This window comes from Halichoerus grypus, chromosome 5, assembly GCF_964656455.1.
Source record: "Halichoerus grypus chromosome 5, mHalGry1.hap1.1, whole genome shotgun sequence".
NCBI lineage: Eukaryota > Metazoa > Chordata > Mammalia > Carnivora > Phocidae > Halichoerus > Halichoerus grypus.
This window is the reverse complement of record NC_135716.1, coordinates 162,120,801-162,141,429: the sequence shown is the minus strand read 5'-3', so window position 1 is coordinate 162,141,429 and position 20,629 is coordinate 162,120,801. Positions and strand designations below refer to the sequence as shown.

Here is a 20,629-nt window from a genome sequence, read left to right as displayed (position 1 = left end):
AATCCATTTGCTGGTTAAGTTGGAAAGGCTCTCTGATTCTACTTCATCTGTAAAATGGGGCTAGTGATACCACCTCATTGAAGCATGATGAGGATGAAATTGGATGAGATACTGGATGGGAAGACTCATTCAGGTCCTGGGATGTCATCAATATTCCACAAAGGGGACTATGGGACTCCCAAAGCCATGTTCATTCATTTCTAAAGGCCCAAAAATCTTTTTCCTACCTTCCTTGATTTCTTCACTTAGGAATTTTTCCCATGGCTGAGAACTTTAGTACACAAATTAGAAAAAGACCATCAAAACCAAAACCATGATCCCGCCTACCTTTGCAAGGGGGACTTGTGGATTCAGAACCCTAGCCCTATAGGTAATTCCTACAAATCTCCACCAGCACCATTTATATCTCTTCTGCAAAGTCAGGTTTTGCTGCCTTAAAAGCCCTCACCTTCAGACTCAATTTATCCTGCACTTGTTTCTGAAAATTAGATGGTATTTGCATTCTGTTGAAACACACCGAAGGTCATTAGAGAGAACAGGTCAAAAAGGCATTTACCACTTTAAGGGCTTAAATAATATATTACAATGTGCAGACAGCTAACATGGGAGCACCTTAAAATAGGTTCAGACTGGAGCACCAGCTTTTTCCCTCCGCTGTCTGGGTAGGGTCGGGGGGAGGGGGTCTGTGGACAGACAGACATCCCCCTGAACAGACAGCCCCTGGGATCCCACCACAGGATGGTTAGCTCATCAATGCCACCCACACAGGCTGGCAAAATGGGAGGTACTCAGACAACATCTGAATAAATGAATAAACACATGTTGCTGTTTCTCTATTTGCCTTTTCCCATCAAATGTTCTTCTGGATAACTTCTAGAAGTGACTTCTCCAGCACCTTCTGTGCCTAAGCTCTGCAGACAGCAACCAGGGGACCTTTGGGAGACACCACTGGGACCCACAGCCAATCCTGGCATGGAAATAGCTTGGCACCAGAAAGCGAGCTACTCCAGATGCAAGTGCCTCTGGTCTTCTCCCTTCTCCCCAAATCGTATTCCCACCTTCTTCCATGCTGCCTTCCCTTGCCTCTCCTGCTCCTGACCTCCCTCCTTGCCTTTTTCCTAGGCCTCTCAAACCATGTCCCCACCACCAATTCTAATACAAACAAACCTCGACTTGTAGCTACATCTTTCAAAACCTCCCACTCCCAACTCCTGCCTTGACTGAAGTCTGGCTCCTTCTCCCCAGGCCAGTGCTTTCCCTGCTGTCCTCTGCAGTGGAGAGTTTTCTCCCACCCCCCAGTATCTCCTTCCACAAATGTTAGCTGACCCCACAGAGGTACTCTCCATTGATCTTCATTGAGATCTCACCCCATTGACAACAATGTTGTCTCTTTAGCCCTAAGTTCCCTGTCCTCTCTTCCATCCTTATCCAACTTAGATCCCATGGTCTACCATTATGATCATTTTCTTACAAATCCACCCAAGTCTCTTGCTCCTTTTATCAGCTTGGACGACAGCAATCACGGATGAACCCCTCAACCTACATTCTCCAGGCCTGCCCTCATAGAGTCAAGCTTTGCTAGAGATAAGTCACATGAGTAGGAAGAGTGACACCACTATAAATTCATGATTACCCACCTCAAAGAATCCTAGATATTGCCCAGGGACTCTGCCATTCAGCTCTATGCTCTGCTCAAAGACAGATGCCCTCTCCATGTCCCCAGACCTCTCACCCTTCCCCTGGTCTCTCCTCACTCTCAGTTGATGACCTTGCTTCAGTCCCTGTGGATGAAACAGAGGACATCTGGTGGGCACACCCTCTCTCCCATATCCCAAATCTGCATTCTTATCTGCTTATGTGCTCATCTACTTCTTCCCTTCTGGTTCCAACAGAGAGATGGCTCCTTCACCTTTCAGAGGCCAGCCCTCCTCATGAGATCTGGTGCCCTTGCCCAAGGTCAACCATGTCTATGAGCATAGCCAGGGCCTGCTGTTCTGGTGGATTCTCATAAGTCCACCTATGAGATCTTAAACTCCATCATCCCATTCTTTGCCCTGCTGCTTCTGTACCCAGCAGAGTGACTTGGTTTCAGTGGACCTGCTGTCTAAAATATAGGCCCCTCCAGCCCTCTGGCTCCCTCATTTCTCCCTGCCTATCGACCTCTACCTGGCTCTTCCCCTTCACTACCCAGTCTGGACTTCAAGACCTTTACCAATACCCTTATGCCCTCAACAGTCTTATATCTGCCATTGATGAAGTCTACCACCTAGCTTCATGGTTTCCATAGTAATTGAAGCTTCAGCTCAGGTCAGCCCTCTCCCTTGTCTTTGTTCAGTTTCCTTGACAATTTCTTACAGAGGCAACTTCAAACATTTGCCATTCAGTTGAGCCACTTAACCCCAGTGGTTGCTTTCTGCTCTCTGCTGCACTTGACCTCTCTGGAGGATCTGATTCTACTGAACCTTCTCTCTTTGTGAAATTCACATTCTTTGGCTTTCATGGTGCCTCTTGGCTCTTCTCCTACTTCTCTGACTGATCCTTCTCAGCTTCCTTCTTGTTCGTTAAGTCCTCAAAATTAGTTGTTTAAATCTGGGTAAAGAGTGTATTGTTCTTTGTACGCTTCCTTTAAATTGTCTTTGAGTTTACAATTAAATCAAAATAAAAGTTAACCAAAAAGTAGGGAAAAGGGTATTGTTTTATGTGGTTCCATCCAGAATATTGACTCTAAAGGATGTCCAGGTGCCATTTTCAAGTAGAATAGTACCTTTGGAGTCAGGGTTTGAATCCCAGATCAACCCATTAGCTTTGTGCCCTTGGGCAAGAAGGCTGACCACTCCAAGCTTGAGCCAAACATAAAATATGGATATTGCCACTTTCCTTATAAAGAAATTATGGAAAATGTATACTGCAATGCTTTATCAAATACAAATAGTGTAACAACTGGGAGCTTTATCATTAGTACAAATATATAGGTACGAGTCTCAGGGAACAATGGGGCATGCTGTCAGTACATCACCTACGGGGAATAACTACAAAGGAGGGGAGAGGAAGGTTGGGGTAGGAGTGGGCAGAGTGGAGAGAGAGGGGAGGAGGGGATAAAAACAGAACTCTGAACAACATTAGTGTTTAAGGAGTGGGCCTGGGAAGCTGATCCAGTGATGGCCACCAAGAAGGAAGATAGCCACCTGTAACTGTCATGCTTTCATTCCGCTGGTTTGTGCCCTATTTCCCACATTTCACTCCCATCTTATGAGAATGAGGGAGGTGATTCAGAACATTTTGGTAATTTACCCTGTGCCATATGGTATGTTAGTAGCAAGGCTGGAACTTGAACTTAGGTCTCTGAGTCCTGAGTCAGGTGTTCTATCCATAAAAAGGCTTTTGTTCTTTTTTTTTTTTATTACTAAATTACTTCATTTAAATCCAATTAGTTAACATATAGTGCATCACTAGTTTCAGAGGTAGAGCTCAGTCATTCACCCATTGCATATAACACCCAGTGCTCATTACATCACGTACCGTCCTTAATGTCCGTCACCCAGTTACCCATCCCTCCACCCACCTCCCCTCCAACAAAACAGAGGATCATAGGGGAAGGGAGGGAAAAAGGCTTTTATTCTATAGAGATATACAAGTATATATAGATATATGTGTGTGAGTGTGTGTGTTTATGCATGTGTATTTGTACAGCAAATAGGGGATTTCTCCACAAAGGAGAAGAATAGTACGGTTTTCTGTTGAGTATCTACTTTATGGCTCAGTAACTGTATCTCATCTGGGGCTGATACTCAGTTCCTATTCTCTGTCAACACCAATTTGCGGGCACAAGAAACCAGGCCTCCAGGTCTCCTGGTTGTCAATTTGGTCCTATCCACTATCAGTGGTTTAGTGTTTAGTGTTCCCTGGAGCCTCAGGGTTCTTTGGAGGTAGCTTGGGAGCTGCTGAGAGGGGTGAGGGAGGGGCAACCCTAAATCTCCTGCCCCTACTTCAGTGAAAGAAGCTCCATTTGTATCTGCTTTATTATTAGGCTTCTGCAAATGCTGATTTTTAAATACTGGGCTCTATCTGTAAAATAATTCTGCCAAGCTCTGTACTCTACCACCCGCCTCTCTCTGGGGCTAAAGAGAATTAGTAAGTTTCATGTTTCCCTCAATCTACTTTAGATGATCAAACTTCTCTAGAACACATGAAATTCAAAACTCTTTCCCCCCCTTTTCTTTTGGAACTTATTTCTTCGGTGGGATGGAAAGAGAAGAAAAACCTGTGAATTCCTAATTTCAAATTCCAAAATGAGGGCACAGTCCCGTATTGTTCGCTCATTTCAATCACCGATCCATTCAGGTCACCCTGCAACATTTTTCGAGAACCTATTATTTGCCAGGCCCCATGTTTTAGCAGAATTAATTGCATGGAAAATGAATATTTAAAATCAAATCATATTTCAAATGCATTAGAGGAAAAATAATACCACTGTTATTAGTGGTGAATCCTTTTTAGAATGTGATCTTTCGATAACCTGCTTATTAGTAGAGCTATCCTGGAATTCAAAGAGTTTCGTCCCTTTTTATTCTTGAAGTGGGGTTCACTTAGACTTCTATAAAAAATTACAATTACGATAGCGATTCTAACTAATTAAAAACAAGAGATTATTAAAAGAAAAACTTTCAAAACTGCCACAATGAGAGGACCCTTGAATCTCATCTCTGTCTCAGGCCTTGGCCTTCAGGGAAGCCGGGGACAGGCCATCCAAGTCCAAACCCAGGAGGCTTTGCCTTGTCTCTTCCTCCCTCCCAATGACCTGGAGGGGTGGGGGGAACAGGAGGGGGAGAGTGGCATATTCTTACCTGCGCTGAGAAGCCCCTCTCTCTCCACCACAGTTGGCGCTGGTCATCTTCCATAAAATGGCTTGTTTAAATGTCGCCAGCACCAGGGAGAGGAGGTTTTGTTTTCCTAGTTCACAAGGGAGGGACCTGTGGCTCAAAATGGGGCAGGAACCTGCCCAGGGCCAGCAAGCTAATAGGAGGCAGAGTTGTGCTCTAGGTCAAAGTCTGTGTGCCCCCCCCAGCTGCTGTGATTGCGGTAAAATTGGCCAAGACAGTGAGGGAACAGGCTTCTAAAACCCTGCAGCCCCTAGATGCTAAGGAGGGGGTGCTCCCAGGCGGGGGAAGGCCGCGTGCAGACGGTGCCTGACGGCACACAAGCCTCACAGATGCTCCTGGATCATTTCTAAGTGAGCACTTTCAATCCACTACCTCCTCTAGGCCTCACGGTAATGCCAAGGAGTAGTCACGTTCTATAATCATTGCCTTTTAGCAGAAAAAAAGAGAAAAGATTCAGATAGGTGCAGGGACTGGCCCGAGGACACCCAGCTACAAAGTGTGGGGGCTTCCTTTGAATGCAGTTCTGCCTGGCTTTGTTTCCCATGATTTTCCTCCGCCACCCAGCGGCAGAGGATGAGAGGAGAACGGATGTGTAAAGCTTAGCCCAAAGCTCAGTTAACAGGGTGGCAGAGAATTTAGAGTCCAGTGTGTCAAAATCACTGGACATGACCTGAATGGGCCACATAACACATCTGGATAAGCGTGATCACTTGACTGTGAACTTCCTTCTGAAATACCAGTCCCTCCCTACCCTGGGCATAGTCACATAAACCATCCCCCGTCCTAAGAGAAGAATCTTCTGCCAATGAAAAGGTTTTGGGAGAGATCGGATTCCACTACTGCCCAAAGGCACTGTTATTCTGGTTCCTCAAAAGGAATTCTGAAAGAACAGATTGGCCTAGGGTCCTTTTGGTCCTCAGACATGATTAATTCTATGCCTCTCTACACAGCTGGTTTCTTGGCTCCCTGGAAATGGAATGTTTGCTATCTTACTATTCATTCATTCAATCGCACATTCAACATCTGTTATCGAACACCTACTATCTGCCAGGCCCCATTCTAGGCATTCTTGCCCTATTGAGCTGATATTCTAGTGTGAGGATATTTGTTTTCTTATCAAGTTCTTTCTGATTCATTGGATGTTTCCATATCCACAACTCCCACATTAACACAAGATGGGTAGGGTAGGTACCATTATCTACATGGTTAAGAAAACAAGGCCAGGGAAAACGGATGATTTGCCAAACTGCCCATGGCTAGCTGGTGGCAAAGCTGAGAATTATACCTAAGACTCTGTCTTTTGTTTGATTTTTAAAAAATATTAGCTAAGTGGAATCTTTGAAATAATATCACTAAGATCAGTGGGAACACAAAGTACATTATTAATTGTGGGTCATGGCCACCTCGAAGCTGAGTGAGAATGAATACGTCTGAAGCTTCTTTCAAAGGTATTTTCATGACCTTCTTCCAAAATTACTCAACAACACATTAAAAAAAAAAAAAGGGAGTGGGTTTCAGCTCCAACTCTGTCCCTTCCTTAGTGTAATCATCATCTAAGTTCTTTCTCCTGGACCCCTTTCTGTGCATCAATTTCATCTTAGTATATAAGCCTGGAGAGAGGCAAAGCATCTCCTTCTTAAACTGGGAAGGATCCAGAATGTAACTTTATGGCAGGCAATGTACCTTCTCTTCCAAAGAGGCACTCAAGAGAGCAACCGTTGGCTTTGTTCACAAACTCCAGAGAGACTGCTCAGTCTTGCACCAAGAGCTGAGCTCTGGTCATGTGCATAAACAGTAGAAGAGAGATGCACACAGGGCAGGAGAAATGAAAAGCCAGCTACCGTTGCCCTGGGGGTTGAGGCCAGGGGCTTCTCTACCATAGAGGCAGCTGCTGTCCTGTCTCAGGGAAGGAAAACATTCAGGTCTACTATTTTAAGATGTGGGGGACGGGGGCTCTGGCAGCCCAGCCTCAGGCCATGGGATGGCTGGGAATGTGGGTGGCGGGGCCTTTGAAAACAAGATGCCCAGGTGTGGGGTTAGAAGATTCCTACAGAGAAGCCTTCTGATATCATGGTCCACGTGACTCCTGCCTAGCTAAGAGCATTCTTCTAGAGGTGACAGGTCTGTGGATTGTCGAGCACATGGAAAGAAACAAAGGCATTGAGACAGAGGGTTTGGGGTGTATATGTGTTATACTGGAGGGAGTCAAGGTAACATGATTCAAGCTGACTTCCCTTCCACTTGAGGTGTAGTTGTGATGTCTTTGTGCAGTGAGCTAGCACCCTGCTTCCTATGTGCCTCCCCCACCTGACCGTAAGGTCCATGCCGGGCAGGGGCCGTGTCTGTCATCCCCACCTTTGTATCTCCTGATCCTAGCATGGGCCTTGATACAGAGATGGTGCTAACTAAATATAGTAAGTTAATCAGTCAATGAATGCAGAACCCAAGGCCTGGAGCACAGCGAGAGCGAGGCAAGCCAGTCTGGATGCAAGCGTGTACCCTCAGGGACCAGGAGCTGGGCTCCATCCTCCCTGCCCAGCCCGGTTTCTGGCCAGCCTCCCTTTCCCGGGGCACCCTCACCTCTGCAGACCGGCCTGTGGTCGCTCCAGGCCGCAAACATGTCGCTCACTTTCATACAGGTGATCCGCTTGGACCCTTGCAGGTCATAGCCCTCGCTGCAGGTGAACTGGACGCTGGATCCTAACCTGGGAGACAAGGCATGTCTGTGAGCTCAGCCCTGGGCCCACCAGGCCCACCCAAGTCCTTCCCTGCTCCACAAACAAGTACCACACCAAACATTATTTCTCCTCTGTCCCTTCATCTCTACTCCACTGTTTTATCACTTAAAATCTCCACTGAAAGGAACGTCTGCTCTTCATCTTTTTTTTTTTTTTTGGACCATTTAATGGTCTTAGGATTGAGTTAAAAGGTCACTTTGTGAGCAAAACCGCCATGCTCTGAGATAAGTTAGGACAGCTAAGAGTGGGTAGATGATACCCATAAATTTTAATGAAAATGGAGGATTCTGGGAAGACACTTTGATTATTAGAAACTCTACAAGATGTACCATCTTGGGGCCCTAGGATCTCCAGATGAGGGGAGACATAAGCTGCCTGCTGGCACGTCATTACTGGCGAGGGCAGTTCCTGTACCCCAGGGACAGGCGTGCTGTGTATCCCTGGCAGTCTGCAGCTCTCTTCTTCCCCTGAAGCCTACAGGCACCAGTTCCAGGACTGGCCCAGGAAAGAATGCCAGACACCACAGTTCTTCTCCAGAAAGTGTCTATTCCTCAATCCACACTGTCCTCTGCATTATACCTCTAGGAAGGCCAGCCCCTGTCTTCCCCCCAACCAGGCCATCCACCCTTCTTTGCAATTAGAAAGTTCCCAAACGGGTCTTACCTGAAATCCGAGCCTAGTCTTTTGCCCCTTTCAGGTATGCCAGGGTCTGGACACATATTATGCCCTTGGGACACACCAACCTGAGTTACTACAAGGCAAAAAACAGCACATACAGAGATGGGTAATCACAGGAAGGCATGTCCGGGGCAGTGGCTCAGGGTGGGGGGTGGATACAGAGACAGAATGAGGCCCTGCTCCGCGGGGCTGTGTGGGGTTGTGGGGTCTCCTGGCTCAGGTTTCATGAGTATGCAAAGTGGAGAGCTGCTTTTGACAAATTCCTTTGTGAGCAAAGTCCAAGTGAAATTCATCAAGAGCATAGGTGCTCAGAGGCAGACACCCCAAGCCAGCAACTACCCTGTTCCCTTGTCCCATGCCAGTGGCCAGAGGTGGACGGTCCTCAGCCCCCAGTGACCTCCTCACCCTGTGCTTTGGATCCGGGGGTGGCAACTCTAGATGAGATGATCACCCCCAACCTCAGCCCCAAATGGAGAAATGACTCAAAGGAAGTTAAATAAAAGGTGGATATGTGATCAGGAACAGTAAAGAATGTAAGAGAAAGCTGCAGCCTGAAGTTCAAAGCAGGGCCTTTAGCTCAAATGTGGTTATTTCTGCCAAGAAACCTCTCCCCATCGGCCGCTTCTCAAGCTGAGTAAGCAGTAAGCAGAGCATCCCCTGTCCAATGCCACCGGCCAAGGGCACCACACAGAGATGGCACCCGTGGTGGTTCTGGCAGGTGGTGGGATGCTCTCACACTTGCCAACACCAGAGTGCTGTTTATACAACCGTGTGCATGGTCCTCTCTGCCAAAGGAGAAGCCTGGTCAGGGGGTGGTGGATACACAGTTTTCTCCTGTCTCCAGTGGAGAGGGTAGAAACTCCCTGGACCCTGCTGGTTTATTGTTCTCAAGATGCTCATACTCATGAGGCTGGAGCTCTCTCACATCCCTGGATTCCCGGCTTTCGGTATCACTGGGAGCTGGGGCCTAGCATACAGCTCCATTCAAGGCCTCGCCCATCCCACGGTCCCAACAGCACCCTCAAGACAGAGATGACAGGGAGCGTGGAGCAATATTCTCTGAGTTGGCCCATGTCCCTCCCACCCACTCAATGTCCCACAATATGAGCAACGGCTCCATTCCTCATTCACTCACCCACTCACTAATTCCCATACATTGGTATGCAGCAAGCATTCAGTGAGCACCTGGTGTGTACAAGACTCTATTTTCGATACCATGGGAGATGCAACTGTCAGATTTCGGATATGACCACTGTCCTCTGGGAGCTCCCAGTCAAGTGAAGATATGAAACAGAAACAAACTGCAGAACCACAATGGGGAAGTGATGAAGACGCAGCTACAGGGAGGCTGAGAGGGAAGACCTGTCTTATGTTGCTGAGAGAAGCATGGAAGGCTACCTGGAGGAGGTGGCATTTAACATGAGTAGTCTGAGATAGTAGGATTTGAACACATGGTGACAGAGGAACGGCAGTTCAGGGAGACAGAGGAACACAGAGGGGTGGAGTGAAGACATGGAAACAGAACTGGGGGTTGCCCAGTGTGGCCAGAATAGAAGAGAGGGTACCAGTGACATGGAAGAGTGGAATTTGAAGCTGTGGAGGTCAGACCTTTAAGGGGTTCAAGTCTGATCCTGAAAATGGTGGGGAGCCACTGAAGAGTCCTGACGGGGGGGAAGGGCACAGTAAGATGCTCAGGGGGAGGCCGGTACCTGTGACACCAGTTGGGAAGTTTTAGGATTGTCCAGGCAAAGGACAAGAGCCTGGCAGTGGGGACGGACATGAGGGTGTAGGAATGGACGTGGCAAAGAAAGAGTCCCCAGGGCTCCGGGAAGACTAAAGTATGGGGAGAGGGAGCAAGGGCGTGCCTCACCCGGGGACCTGTGGAGTCCCATCTCAGACTCACGGAGCCTGGAGTTCATTTCTACAGTTAGAAGACTGGTGTAGGCCCCGTTCAAACCTCCAGGTACCCCAGGGGGTGGCTGGCCAAGGGAACCTGGGGATCTGGACAGACACCACACAAGCCACGCACCTGGTATCTTCTTGGTTGTGCGGCATTGAGCTCAAGGCCTCTCGGGGAGCCTCTCCTTCTCCAACATTCCATATTGCCTTGTTAAAGCCAGTCACTCCCGCCAGGCATTTCCCCTACTCCCATCCCCTTCCCCACTAAGCCTCTCCTTCCAATGCTTCCACATCCTAAACTCAGCAATGTCACTGTTCCTGCCAGTGCAGGACCCTCCAGGCAGGTATAATGAGCCGGAAGTCCTGCTTCCTGGAGCCTCCATGTTCCACAAGCAATGGGAACAAAGGAGGTGACAGGGTGGGGATAGAAAGGCGAGGGGAGGCTCTGTTCTAAAAAGATGAGGATGTCAGTCCTGAGCTGTACTTGTGCTTTATCTTTGGTAAGCCAGCCTCACCACGATCTGTCGCTACTGAGGACTCATCAGCTAAGCGCTCACCTTCCTCCGGCCTGGCCTACTCACCCCTGCCCACGGACCACACCCCTCCCACAGTCCCCCGTGCCCACCGCATGGGAACCATGCCGCCCCTGGTAGCACGTTAACATGATACAGCGCTTTCCTGCCCTCTCGCTTGGTACTCACACCACCCAGGGAGCACGCAGAGCTAAAGGCTGCGGGATGAGGATGCGGCTGGACCAGAGAGGAGAGGCCACGGCAGAGCCCACCTACCCAACCCCAGCCCCGCACATGCGCAGCCAATCCTGCCACCCCCCTTTCGTCAGCCCGCTGGAAGTAAGTCACCATCCCAGGGGTCAGTACTCACAGCCCCCCAAGACCCTGTCTTCCTGGGAGGCCTGAGCGCACGGACATCCAGGCTCCCCAGGGAATAAGCAAAGATAAGTCCCAGTGAACACTTTATGTCTGAATGACGGAGTCAAGAGGGCTTTCCCCTCTCTTTCCTTAATCCCAGCCTCCCCTGCCTATTCAAAACCAGCTGCTTATGTTTGTAGCATTGATTCACTGTTGGCTACAGAGAAGGAAAGGGAGAGTGGGCCTTACCCCAAGAAGCCGCAACACACTCAGAAAGGCAGTGCCTTCCACCCAAAGTGAAGGAGATATGGACACGTGGGCAGTCAGGACTGATGGCCAGGGGTCGGTAGTACCCACGGACCACCCAGTGAAGGCAGTAAGTAGGGTTCGGGATAGGTCAGCGGGGTCCATTCCTCTCCTGAAGTTCAGGACATCTGTCCACAGGGAGTGTGGGCAGGCCACCAAGGGCCAGACACCTGCAGAGATTTGGTGGCCTGCCTCCCCGGCAGCTGAGCCGCACACCCATCCTTCTCTGAGGAAATCTCAGAGGGAAGACCAGTGTCTTGTAGTAGAGAGGTGTGTATCTTTTTCAGAGTTTCTGCATTATTTCATGAGAATAAGGTTTCTTCATCTTTCTGAGGGAGTTTCAGGCACCTCTGAGTAGCTAATGAAAAACACGCCCCTCTCCCAAATGCACCCACAATATCACATGTAGTTTTTAGCCAGTTCACGGACCTCCTTAAGTCCTAGATCAGGAAGGCCCATCTTAGATCCAACAGCACCCTTGGGAAGAAGGGAGGGTAAGGTTTTGCATCCCATTTCACAGATTTGGAAACTGAGACACCAGTGCCTGGAGTAACACAGTCACCTGAAAACACACTTGCTCTCCCAAATCTGGGCCATTTCCTTGGAGTCCACCTGTGGCTCCAGGGCAAACTCTGAAGTGAAATCATGCCGACTTCAGTTCCTCTCCTCTCCTGTGGCTCCAGAAAGAATGAGCCTGTGAGGGCCAGGGCCGTGGCTCAAGCCTGCTCTGCAGACTCCTGGTCTAACCCCCGGTTCTCCTCACTCCTTCCCCTGGCACCCTCGTGGGACACAGAAGCAGGGCAGAATGCTGAGAGACAGCAGTCCCCAGAGACTTGAAGGACCACAGAAAAATCCCACAGCCAGGTTCCGTTCGGTCGGGGCCTCTCCCCACCCAGCTCCCTGCCACACACACCACACAGAGCTTTGGAACCACCGATGGTTGCTCTCCATCCTTCTCAGGAAGCACTTCCAGCCCCTCAAGAGAAGTGAGCATGTGGAGGTGAGATGAACGGAGAGAGTCAGGACGAAGGGGAGAAACAGCAGAGAGGATGCAGAAGAAGGAGGGAGGAGGGGTTAGGGGAGAGAGAAGCAGAAAGGCAAAGGAAGGGGAGAAGGAAAAGCAGAAGGCTGGTCATCTGGAGGGTCCCCGACCACGGAAGGCTCCCTGCACTCAACTTCAGAACAAAACCTGAGGGGTTCTCAGGAAAATCTCCACTGCTTTCAAGTCCAGCTTTCTGGGGTGTCCCAGAACCTTCCTGAACCCCTGCTTATACTCTAGCCCAAAAGTTCCTTAGCACAGGCTCTCATCAGTTGTTTCTGGGGTGACATTCCAGCCCATTCCCCAGCATCAGATGTACCCCTTTTAATCGTTCAAACACCAATAGCAGAAACATGCTCTCATAGATAAAATCTCCCTGTGCCCCAGCAGAGAGATCCCAGCACTGCCCCACGGGCTCGAGCGCAGAAGTCCACCCTCTAGCCCAGCCAGGTCCAGGGTCCCTGGAGCAGGGTCTTGCCCAGGGAGTTGGAATGGGGACCCTGCAGCCTCCAAGATCCCAGCTGGGGGTTACTGACTCCTAGGCAAGGAGCAGAAAGAGGACTGTTTCAGCAGGTGGAAGTGATTCAAAAGGAAAAATAAAGAGAGAAATGTAGCAGTAATGACTCCCTGGACTGCAGTTACAATGGGAAGTGAGGGGGAAAGAGGAGGAGGGAGGGAAGTGCAGGGAGGGGGAAGAGGAGGCAAAGGTCAGACCCTGGGGCTGCTCACTGGCCACTAGGTCAGTGTGTCCATGTGTAGAACCCGGGACGGAAAGAGGCAGGATTGAAGGGAAATCATTCCAGCATCGTCTGGCTTCCCCGCGGTCACAGCACCAGCGGGTCTGACCTCAAGCAAGAGGCCCGGCAGGCGGGCAGGCAAGGCGGACACTTACACACAGATGTCTTCTGGCTGTTATGTTTGCTGGGCATCAGCTTCACACCTCGAGACTTCAACTCAATTTGCTTCTTGACTAGAGAGGAGGTAAGAGGGAAAACCGTTTCAGTTGTTATCTGTGACTGGGGATGGGGTTCTTCTAGAATGATCCCCTCTCTTGGCTTGGGATAGTCCACAGTGGGTCAAAGCCAGAAGTCCCTCTGGGTGAGGACACACCAAAGGTGGCACTGGAGTGCAGCAATGCCCCTGAATTGTCACCCTCCCTGTATCCACACACTTTGCAATGTGATTTTATAGTTCTTCCCAGTAAAAAGGTGGGGTATATTCCCTCACCCCTTGACTTTGGGTTTGGCCACTGGAATTTTGGAGGAGGTCCTGATGTGTCTGAAGACTTGCAGAGTGCCTGCCAGATTGGGCTTGTCCTCTCACATCCCTGTCATCGCTGGGAGAGGACATGGCTGATCCCAGGAGGATGAGGAACATGTGGAGCAGAGCCAGTCGGCCTTGCTGAGCCCAGCCTATGCCGGCCGACCTATTGTGGGCAGGGGAAGCTGAGTCCCAGAGGTCCCTGGGGGATAGTGCCTGGCTCAGGAGGTGGCCTGATGACTGAACTGGGTTCTGATCCAATGTCAGTCCAGTCCACAGCTCATCAGGAGTTTGCCAAGTAGCACAGAAAAGGCACCAGAGTGAGGACGCCACAGTTCCAAAAGCCATTCCTCTGAAGCCATCCACCTCCTTTGTGTCTGACTGCCCCAGGTCCCCAAGGCATTCTGCTGGCCTCTAAGGGCTTCATCCTGTCTCTGGGTCTACTGCTCGATGCATCTGTCCCAGACCCCCATGCCCTCTCCCAGCTGGCCCCTGCCGGGTGGCTCAGCCCCTCTCAGACGGGTACCCAGCAGTGGTAGCGGCGACTGTGACCAGGCCCTTCCTGTGTGCCAGGCCCTGGGCTAAATGCCTTTCAAGTTCTTTACTCATGTCAGCGTCCCTGACTCGTCTGTTTCCCCCACACCCAACACCCACACCTGATCCACCAGGATCCATCAAACCCTTCCAAGTATATCCCAAGTGCAGTTTCCACATCTGTCATAGTCCAGGTCTCTGGTGCTTCCCCCCTGGTTGCCATGACTTCCCATCTTCCCTACCCCATATAGCCTGTTTTCCACACAAGGGCCAGAGGGATCCTTTAAAAATGTAAGTCAGACCATATTACATCTCTGCTCAAAACTCTTCAGTGGCAACCTGCCTCTCCTAAAGTAAAAGCCAGTCTTTCGAGTGGCCTGCACAGACCCATCTGCCCTCCCAGCACCCCTCCGACCTTATCTTCAACCTTAATCACTCTTGTTCAGCCACACAGGCCAGTTCCCTGCAACGCTCTTCTCCGAGGGTATCTTCCTGACTCCCTCTTTCCCTGGAAGCATCTGTGAAAACACTGCTTCCTTGCAGACTTCCTCTGACCACTGTTCACAGCGACGCTGCAGCCCGGGCTCCCTGGCTCCCTTCCCTACTTTATCTCCCTAACTCTCCAACACACAGGATCATTGACTGGGTGGTTTCCAACCCCTCCCCACCCCTGGCATTGCAATGCAAGCTCCAGGAAGGCAGGGGTTTGTGTCTGTTTTCTTCACTGGTGCCTCCTCCACGCCTAGAACAGAGCCTGGCACGTGGTGGGCCCTCGATAATGACTTCATTTGCTCCTTCCATATCCATTGACCTTGACCAGTACTTACTATACCTACTTGATAGATAATCACGTGGTGGCTCAGAGTGGTTTAAGTGATTTGCTATGGGTCACATAGCCAGGAGGCAGCTGTGCTCTTGGTTGAACCTAAGCATCTTCTCTTGTGACCTGCCTCCAAAGCCATCCCAGGGGCACTGTTAACCTTCTTCAGAATCTTTCCTTTGCCCCGGCTCAGGGCCGAAAAACTCGGTACTTGTCCTGCACTTGAGGTAACATGCCAGTCCTGAAACTAGAGCCCACAGTGATCAGGCATGCAAGGGCCCATCTCCCAGTTCCCCAATAATCCCCAGCTCTACCTACATCAAAAAGCTCCCCAAGGGTTTGTCCCCTGGCAAGCTGCTAAACTGAATGCCTGATCAAATTCAGTTACTACCATGGAGTCACTGCTGCCCAACGTGCATTCAAAGCCTCTTTATAAATGTGCATTACTCTCCATGTGTATCCAGCAGGAAAATTTCCAGTGAACACTAACGTGGACCCATTATCGAACAGAGGGTATTAGTAGGGAAACATGCATTATTCAAGCCTAGCTAATACAGTACAGCAGGGGGGAAATTTCTCGGATTCAGTCATCCCTAAGAGAACAGGGCTGGCCCCAGTACTGTGGGGATAGCTCGAGCTCTTCTCCCTGATGCCCCGGCCCTGGGGCTGGGGTGGGGAGAGGGGTCTCCATGAGCAAGGCTGGCCCACTCAAGGGGAGGTCTGTGCGGATGACTCTGGGTACCTGGCCAAGAAGGAGGAGGTAAGAGTCTTCCCAATTGCCTCGTTTCCCGTCCTAGTGTTCTCTGGAGGAAGGGAGGTGAGGAGGGGCCAGTGCACCAGGAACGTCATTTCCAGGGGCAAATGCTGCTTTGGTTTTCCCTGCAGCTGCTGAAGGGGGGCGGGGAGAGGCAGGTGGGTATGAGGGGATGGCTAAGAGGGAGGCCTTCTTCCTCTCTTCTCAAGGTTGCACTCAGGAAGAGGCTCCAGAAGGAATCCTTCCAATTTCTGTGCCCATCCGCTCTACTCGGTCCTCCCCAAGAAGGGCTGTGTGACCCACCAGGTCAGTGCTTTATACCTCCTGGGCCACTGTTAGCAGTGGCTGATGTCATCCTCCCCGACAGGAATAAACTCCTGTCCTTCTTCTTTTCCTTCCTGCTACTCACCACAGGATGGAACTTGCTAAAGCAGTAAGAAGAAGTGAATGAGAAGGAACCTGAGAAGCCTTAGGGCTTCTTAATTTACATATAAACCTTGTGACTGTTTGCTCCTCTGAACTGGTCCCAGAGGTGCATGGCCCATGCTGTCTGTGTACACCCCACACAAACATGGGGAAGGCAGGGGCCCTGCTCTCCGGACTGTGGTTCCTCACACCAACAATGCAATCTCTAGAAGATGTATGTTCAGGCCGAGCTGGCCCAGGCCCAGGCTCTGGGGAGGGGAGCCCATACAGAGGACCCATACCATCGTGGGAGCTGATGAATGGGTCAGGAAAGTGGCCTTGGCTGGGGGTAAGCCCTTGGCAAGATCCACATTACCGGAGATTGGAACATCAAGAAATCACCTCCATATGCTGAGGCTTCAGTTTTTGAGTAATCCCAGGAAAGTTGTCACACCCTGAATTATATACAACTAATTTGTCTTTTAAACAGTTTGACCAAGTGGGTGGTGAGTGATCAAGGAAAAAGGAACACCATGGGAAATCAGCCACAAAATGAGCTTAGTCAGAGCTAGCTCCACAGACAAGGGCAGGCCAAGTAAAAATCTTCAGGAAACAAGAGCCCTTCTCCCTTTAGATCTCCACAGTGCGCTACTGACAGATGCAATCAGAAATGCAGGATAAAGTAGCAAGAACCTAGAGAATTTCTGGCATGTATCCGTTCATGTTGTTCATTCGGTCGTCGTTCGTTCGTTCATTCATTCATTCATTCATGGAGCCCCCACTAGTGTAGTGCCAATGAGATTACACTGAAGCTCTGGTCTCTAAAATGGATTTTGTAATCGTTGATGCACTGCAGATAAAATGGAGCCTGGGGCTGGTTCCACGGTTCTGGCTACACTTGAATGCATACCCCTGATGCACATATGTATGTGCCTGTGCATAGATCCATGCACACATATGCATCTGTGTCTACAGCGGGCCCACCCACAACACATTTGTACCCTTGGGTACGCATGGCTCCAAACACTCACATACAAAATATAATTCACATTTGCACATGCTTTTGCACCGTGAACAGGGTCAAGACTCCCAGAAAAAAGTGCTGGCTTGAACTGGTTGATGGAAATCTTACTAGGTACATTCATCTCCTCCGAATGATAATGACTACAGGAGACTGCCAGGCTGCTCCATTCATCCTTTATATTCTGGTTAATTACAAGACATTTCCCCGCTGTTGTAAAGGTTAGCGGGACACATGGTACACATTTAGCTAGAAGAATCTGGCAATACAAATTCCTCTCTAGTCTGCAGCATGAGTTATTGGGCTGAGCTAGCAGGAGACAAGGACCTGTTAGTGGAGGAGGGGAGCTGCTAAACCTGTCTCCAAGACTCTGGGAATCACGAAGTGGAGGGAACCTGTAGCTTCTTCTCTTCCCAATGGAGTCAGACTTCCCTTCACAAGGGTGAGCTCCGGCACTAACCCTGATCACTCCCCTTTCCCCGCCACTTGGCTGTCCTACTGGCTGGACCATCCCTTTATCTCCCTACACCTGTTCCTTCACCAAACCCAGTTCACTCAACCCTAGAAAAACTTTCCAATGTATATCTTCCTTTCAGGATTCTAAGCCACTCCTGCCCTAAACTCTTTTTTGCTTGGATTTTACTCACCGACTCACTCTCTATAACTCACCCCCCAAAATGTTGCAGAGGATGCTTTTAAAAAATGGAATCTGATTTTTCCCTTAGAAAACTTGGTGGGTGCACACCCTGCACTCTGCCCATCCCTTGTCACTGATGGCATGCCTCTTGCTTGGCCACCAGCCCTGCACAAATGCTTTCATTACTCACAGTTCTTTGCTAGACAAAGTCAGTGTCTAGCACACTGGCTCCTCATCTCACTCAGATTTATGCCAAAGATGGAAAATTTGCTGCAGATGCCCAAGATCTAATGCTTCAAGGTACAAACCTTCTAGCAGAGGCTGAAGCCCTTACTATGGAGAAGGACAGTGGGAAGAGCGGTGGTATGGAACAGAGCTGGGGAAGCCTCGATGTAATGAAAGGTGAGATGTCTGTTGCCAGGTCAGTGGACCTGAGGGATAAATATAAAACGACTGCGCCACTGTTGACCAGGTGTTGCCAACACACAAATAAAGAGGCTGGGGTGGCACCATCATTGCCACCGCACTGGCACGCTCCATGGCCACGGAACTCTCGAGAAGATGAGCAAAGGTGTTAATCCAGTGGATATCAGGAAAGGTGTGATGTTGCGTGTTGATGCTGTAATTGCTGAACTTAGGAAGAGCCTAAAGCTGTGATAACTTCTGAAGATATTGCTCAGTTTGCTATAGTTTCTGCAGATGGAGACAGACAAATCGGCAGTATCATTTCTGACGTAATCACAAAAGCTCAAAGAGTATCCTTGCAATACAGGGCAGGAAAACACTGAAGGATTGAAGCAGGAATCGAAGGCACAGAATGTGCCTAAGATTGCATATCTCCCTACTTGCATAATACATCAAAAGTTCAGAAGTGGAAATTCTAGGGTATTTAGGGTTTCCAGTGTCCGGTCCATGGTACCCACTTTTAAAACTGCCAACACCCAGGGGCGCCTGGGTGGCTCAGTCGTTAAGCGTCTGCCTTCGGCTCGGGTCATGATCCCAGGGTGCTGGGATCGAGCCCCATGTCCAGCTCCCTGCTCAGCAGGAAGCCTGTTTCTTCCTCTCCCACTCCCCCTGCTTATGTTCCCTCTCTCGCTGTCTCTCTCTCTGTCAAAAAAAAAAAAAAAAAAAATCTTGAAAAAAAAACCTGCCAACACCCAATGAAAGTCTTGGGTTATGACTGCTGAAGATGCCCTCAGAGCACTCACTTGGAATAGGATAAAAGTCAGCTTGCAGGTTACAGCCACCCAAGTTCCAGGTTCTAGTGTCACGGAAAGAACCAACAAAGCCGTTGCTTATTGATGGTGTGGTGTTTGGAAAAGGGAGCTGTGCTCTGAATTTTCAAGATCGTTTGCTTCATGATTTAGGAAAAGTTGGACAGGTTATTGTGACCGAAGATGATGCCACATTCTTGCAAGGGAAAAATGACAAGATTCAAAAAGAGAAATATTCAAGGAATCACTACTAGTGACCGTGGAAAAGAAAAGCCCCAGGGACATCTGGGGACACTTCAGATGGCAGAGCTGTGCTGAAGGTCGCCAGGACAAGTGACGTGGAAGAGAATGAAAAGAAGGAGTCACAGGTACAGTGAAAGCTCCAAGACCCGCTGCTGGAAAAGGCACTGTCTGGGTGCTTTGCTTTGGGGCATTCCTGCCTTGAATTCACAGCTCCAGCTAATGAAGAGCAAAAAACTGGTACAGCAACAACGGAAAGAACACTCAAAATTCCAGCAATGACCACTGCCAAGGATGCAGGTGTGGAAGGACTGTTGATAGTTTACAATATGGTGCACAGCTCCTTAGAAGCTGGTTATGTACTATGCTGGGTGGTTTTTTGAATACGGTGGGAAAAGGAATCATCAGCCCAGCTACGGGCTGTAAGATGTACAAAGCAGCTGAAGTCTGTAAGAAGAACTTTGTTGGCTGCTGCTGGTGTGGCCAGTGGGTTAACCACAGCAAAACTCGTAGCCACTAGGATCCCTGAAGAAGACAAGGACCTGGGCAGGGTAGATGGCAGGCAGTGCGGGGAGTGGCATGTTCTAATTTCTAGAACAGTGCTTTGCCATTGTTAATAGGCTGTGTGGTGGTCTTCACAAACCACTTCTGACAAGTCAGAAAACAACTGGAAGAAAGATATTTAAGGGAATCCCTATGGCTCTCGTTGTTGGTTTCATGGCTTGGGCAATGCTATTTGCTCTACCTGGCACGTCTTTTCCCCTCTTCTCTGCTTGGCTACCTCTCACTGGTGAAGGCCTGACTCAAAGGCTATCTCCTCTCTCTGGCTGTGTCTACATCTCGGGGAGAAGTCACTGCCCTTACGAGACTTGATTCAGGCATCTGCTGAAGCCCTTTTGACACTGTGACATCATGTCCTGTTCCCCCAGCTATTTGTCCCCCGAGCTCCTAGGTCTGTGACCTGTGACTGACAGGGCCAAGCACACAGAAGGTTCCCTGAACTGTCTGATGACTGAGTGGATGAATGAATGACCAACTGTTAGAAGAATATGTGCTTTACGTTCTGCATGGAGCACTGGGTGTTATGCACAAACAATGAATCATGGAACACTACATCTAAAACTAATGATGTAATGTATGGTGATTAACATAACAATAAAAAAATTAATAAAAAAAAAGAATATGTGCTTTGAGTTCATTTCCTGGCAAAAAGAATGGGTTACACTTGAAAGCAGGCGAGGTAAGGGGTGCCGTGTTTTGTGTTCATGCTGTTTTCAGTTCAGGCTCACTTTTGATTGAGTTTAGAAGCTTGGCTTCATGGGCACTGGGCTCTGG

General features: G+C 49.4%; 1 protein-coding gene and 1 pseudogene across 1 annotated transcript in view; one reads left to right on the top strand and one right to left on the bottom strand.

The window, feature by feature from the left end:
* CSMD2 (CUB and Sushi multiple domains 2) overlaps positions 1–20,629 on the bottom strand; it is a 584,478-nt gene that overhangs the window by 284,182 nt on the left and 279,667 nt on the right. Inside the window, exons 7-9 of the mRNA XM_036065279.2 lie at positions 13,302–13,379; positions 8,282–8,369; positions 7,461–7,585 (exon numbers count right to left, since the gene is read on the bottom strand). Coding sequence (XP_035921172.2) covers positions 7,461–7,585; positions 8,282–8,369; positions 13,302–13,379 — 291 coding nt within the window. The remainder of the gene's footprint in view (positions 1–7,460; positions 7,586–8,281; positions 8,370–13,301; positions 13,380–20,629) is intronic.
* On the top strand, positions 16,349–20,254 carry LOC144381692 (60 kDa heat shock protein, mitochondrial-like; annotated as a pseudogene).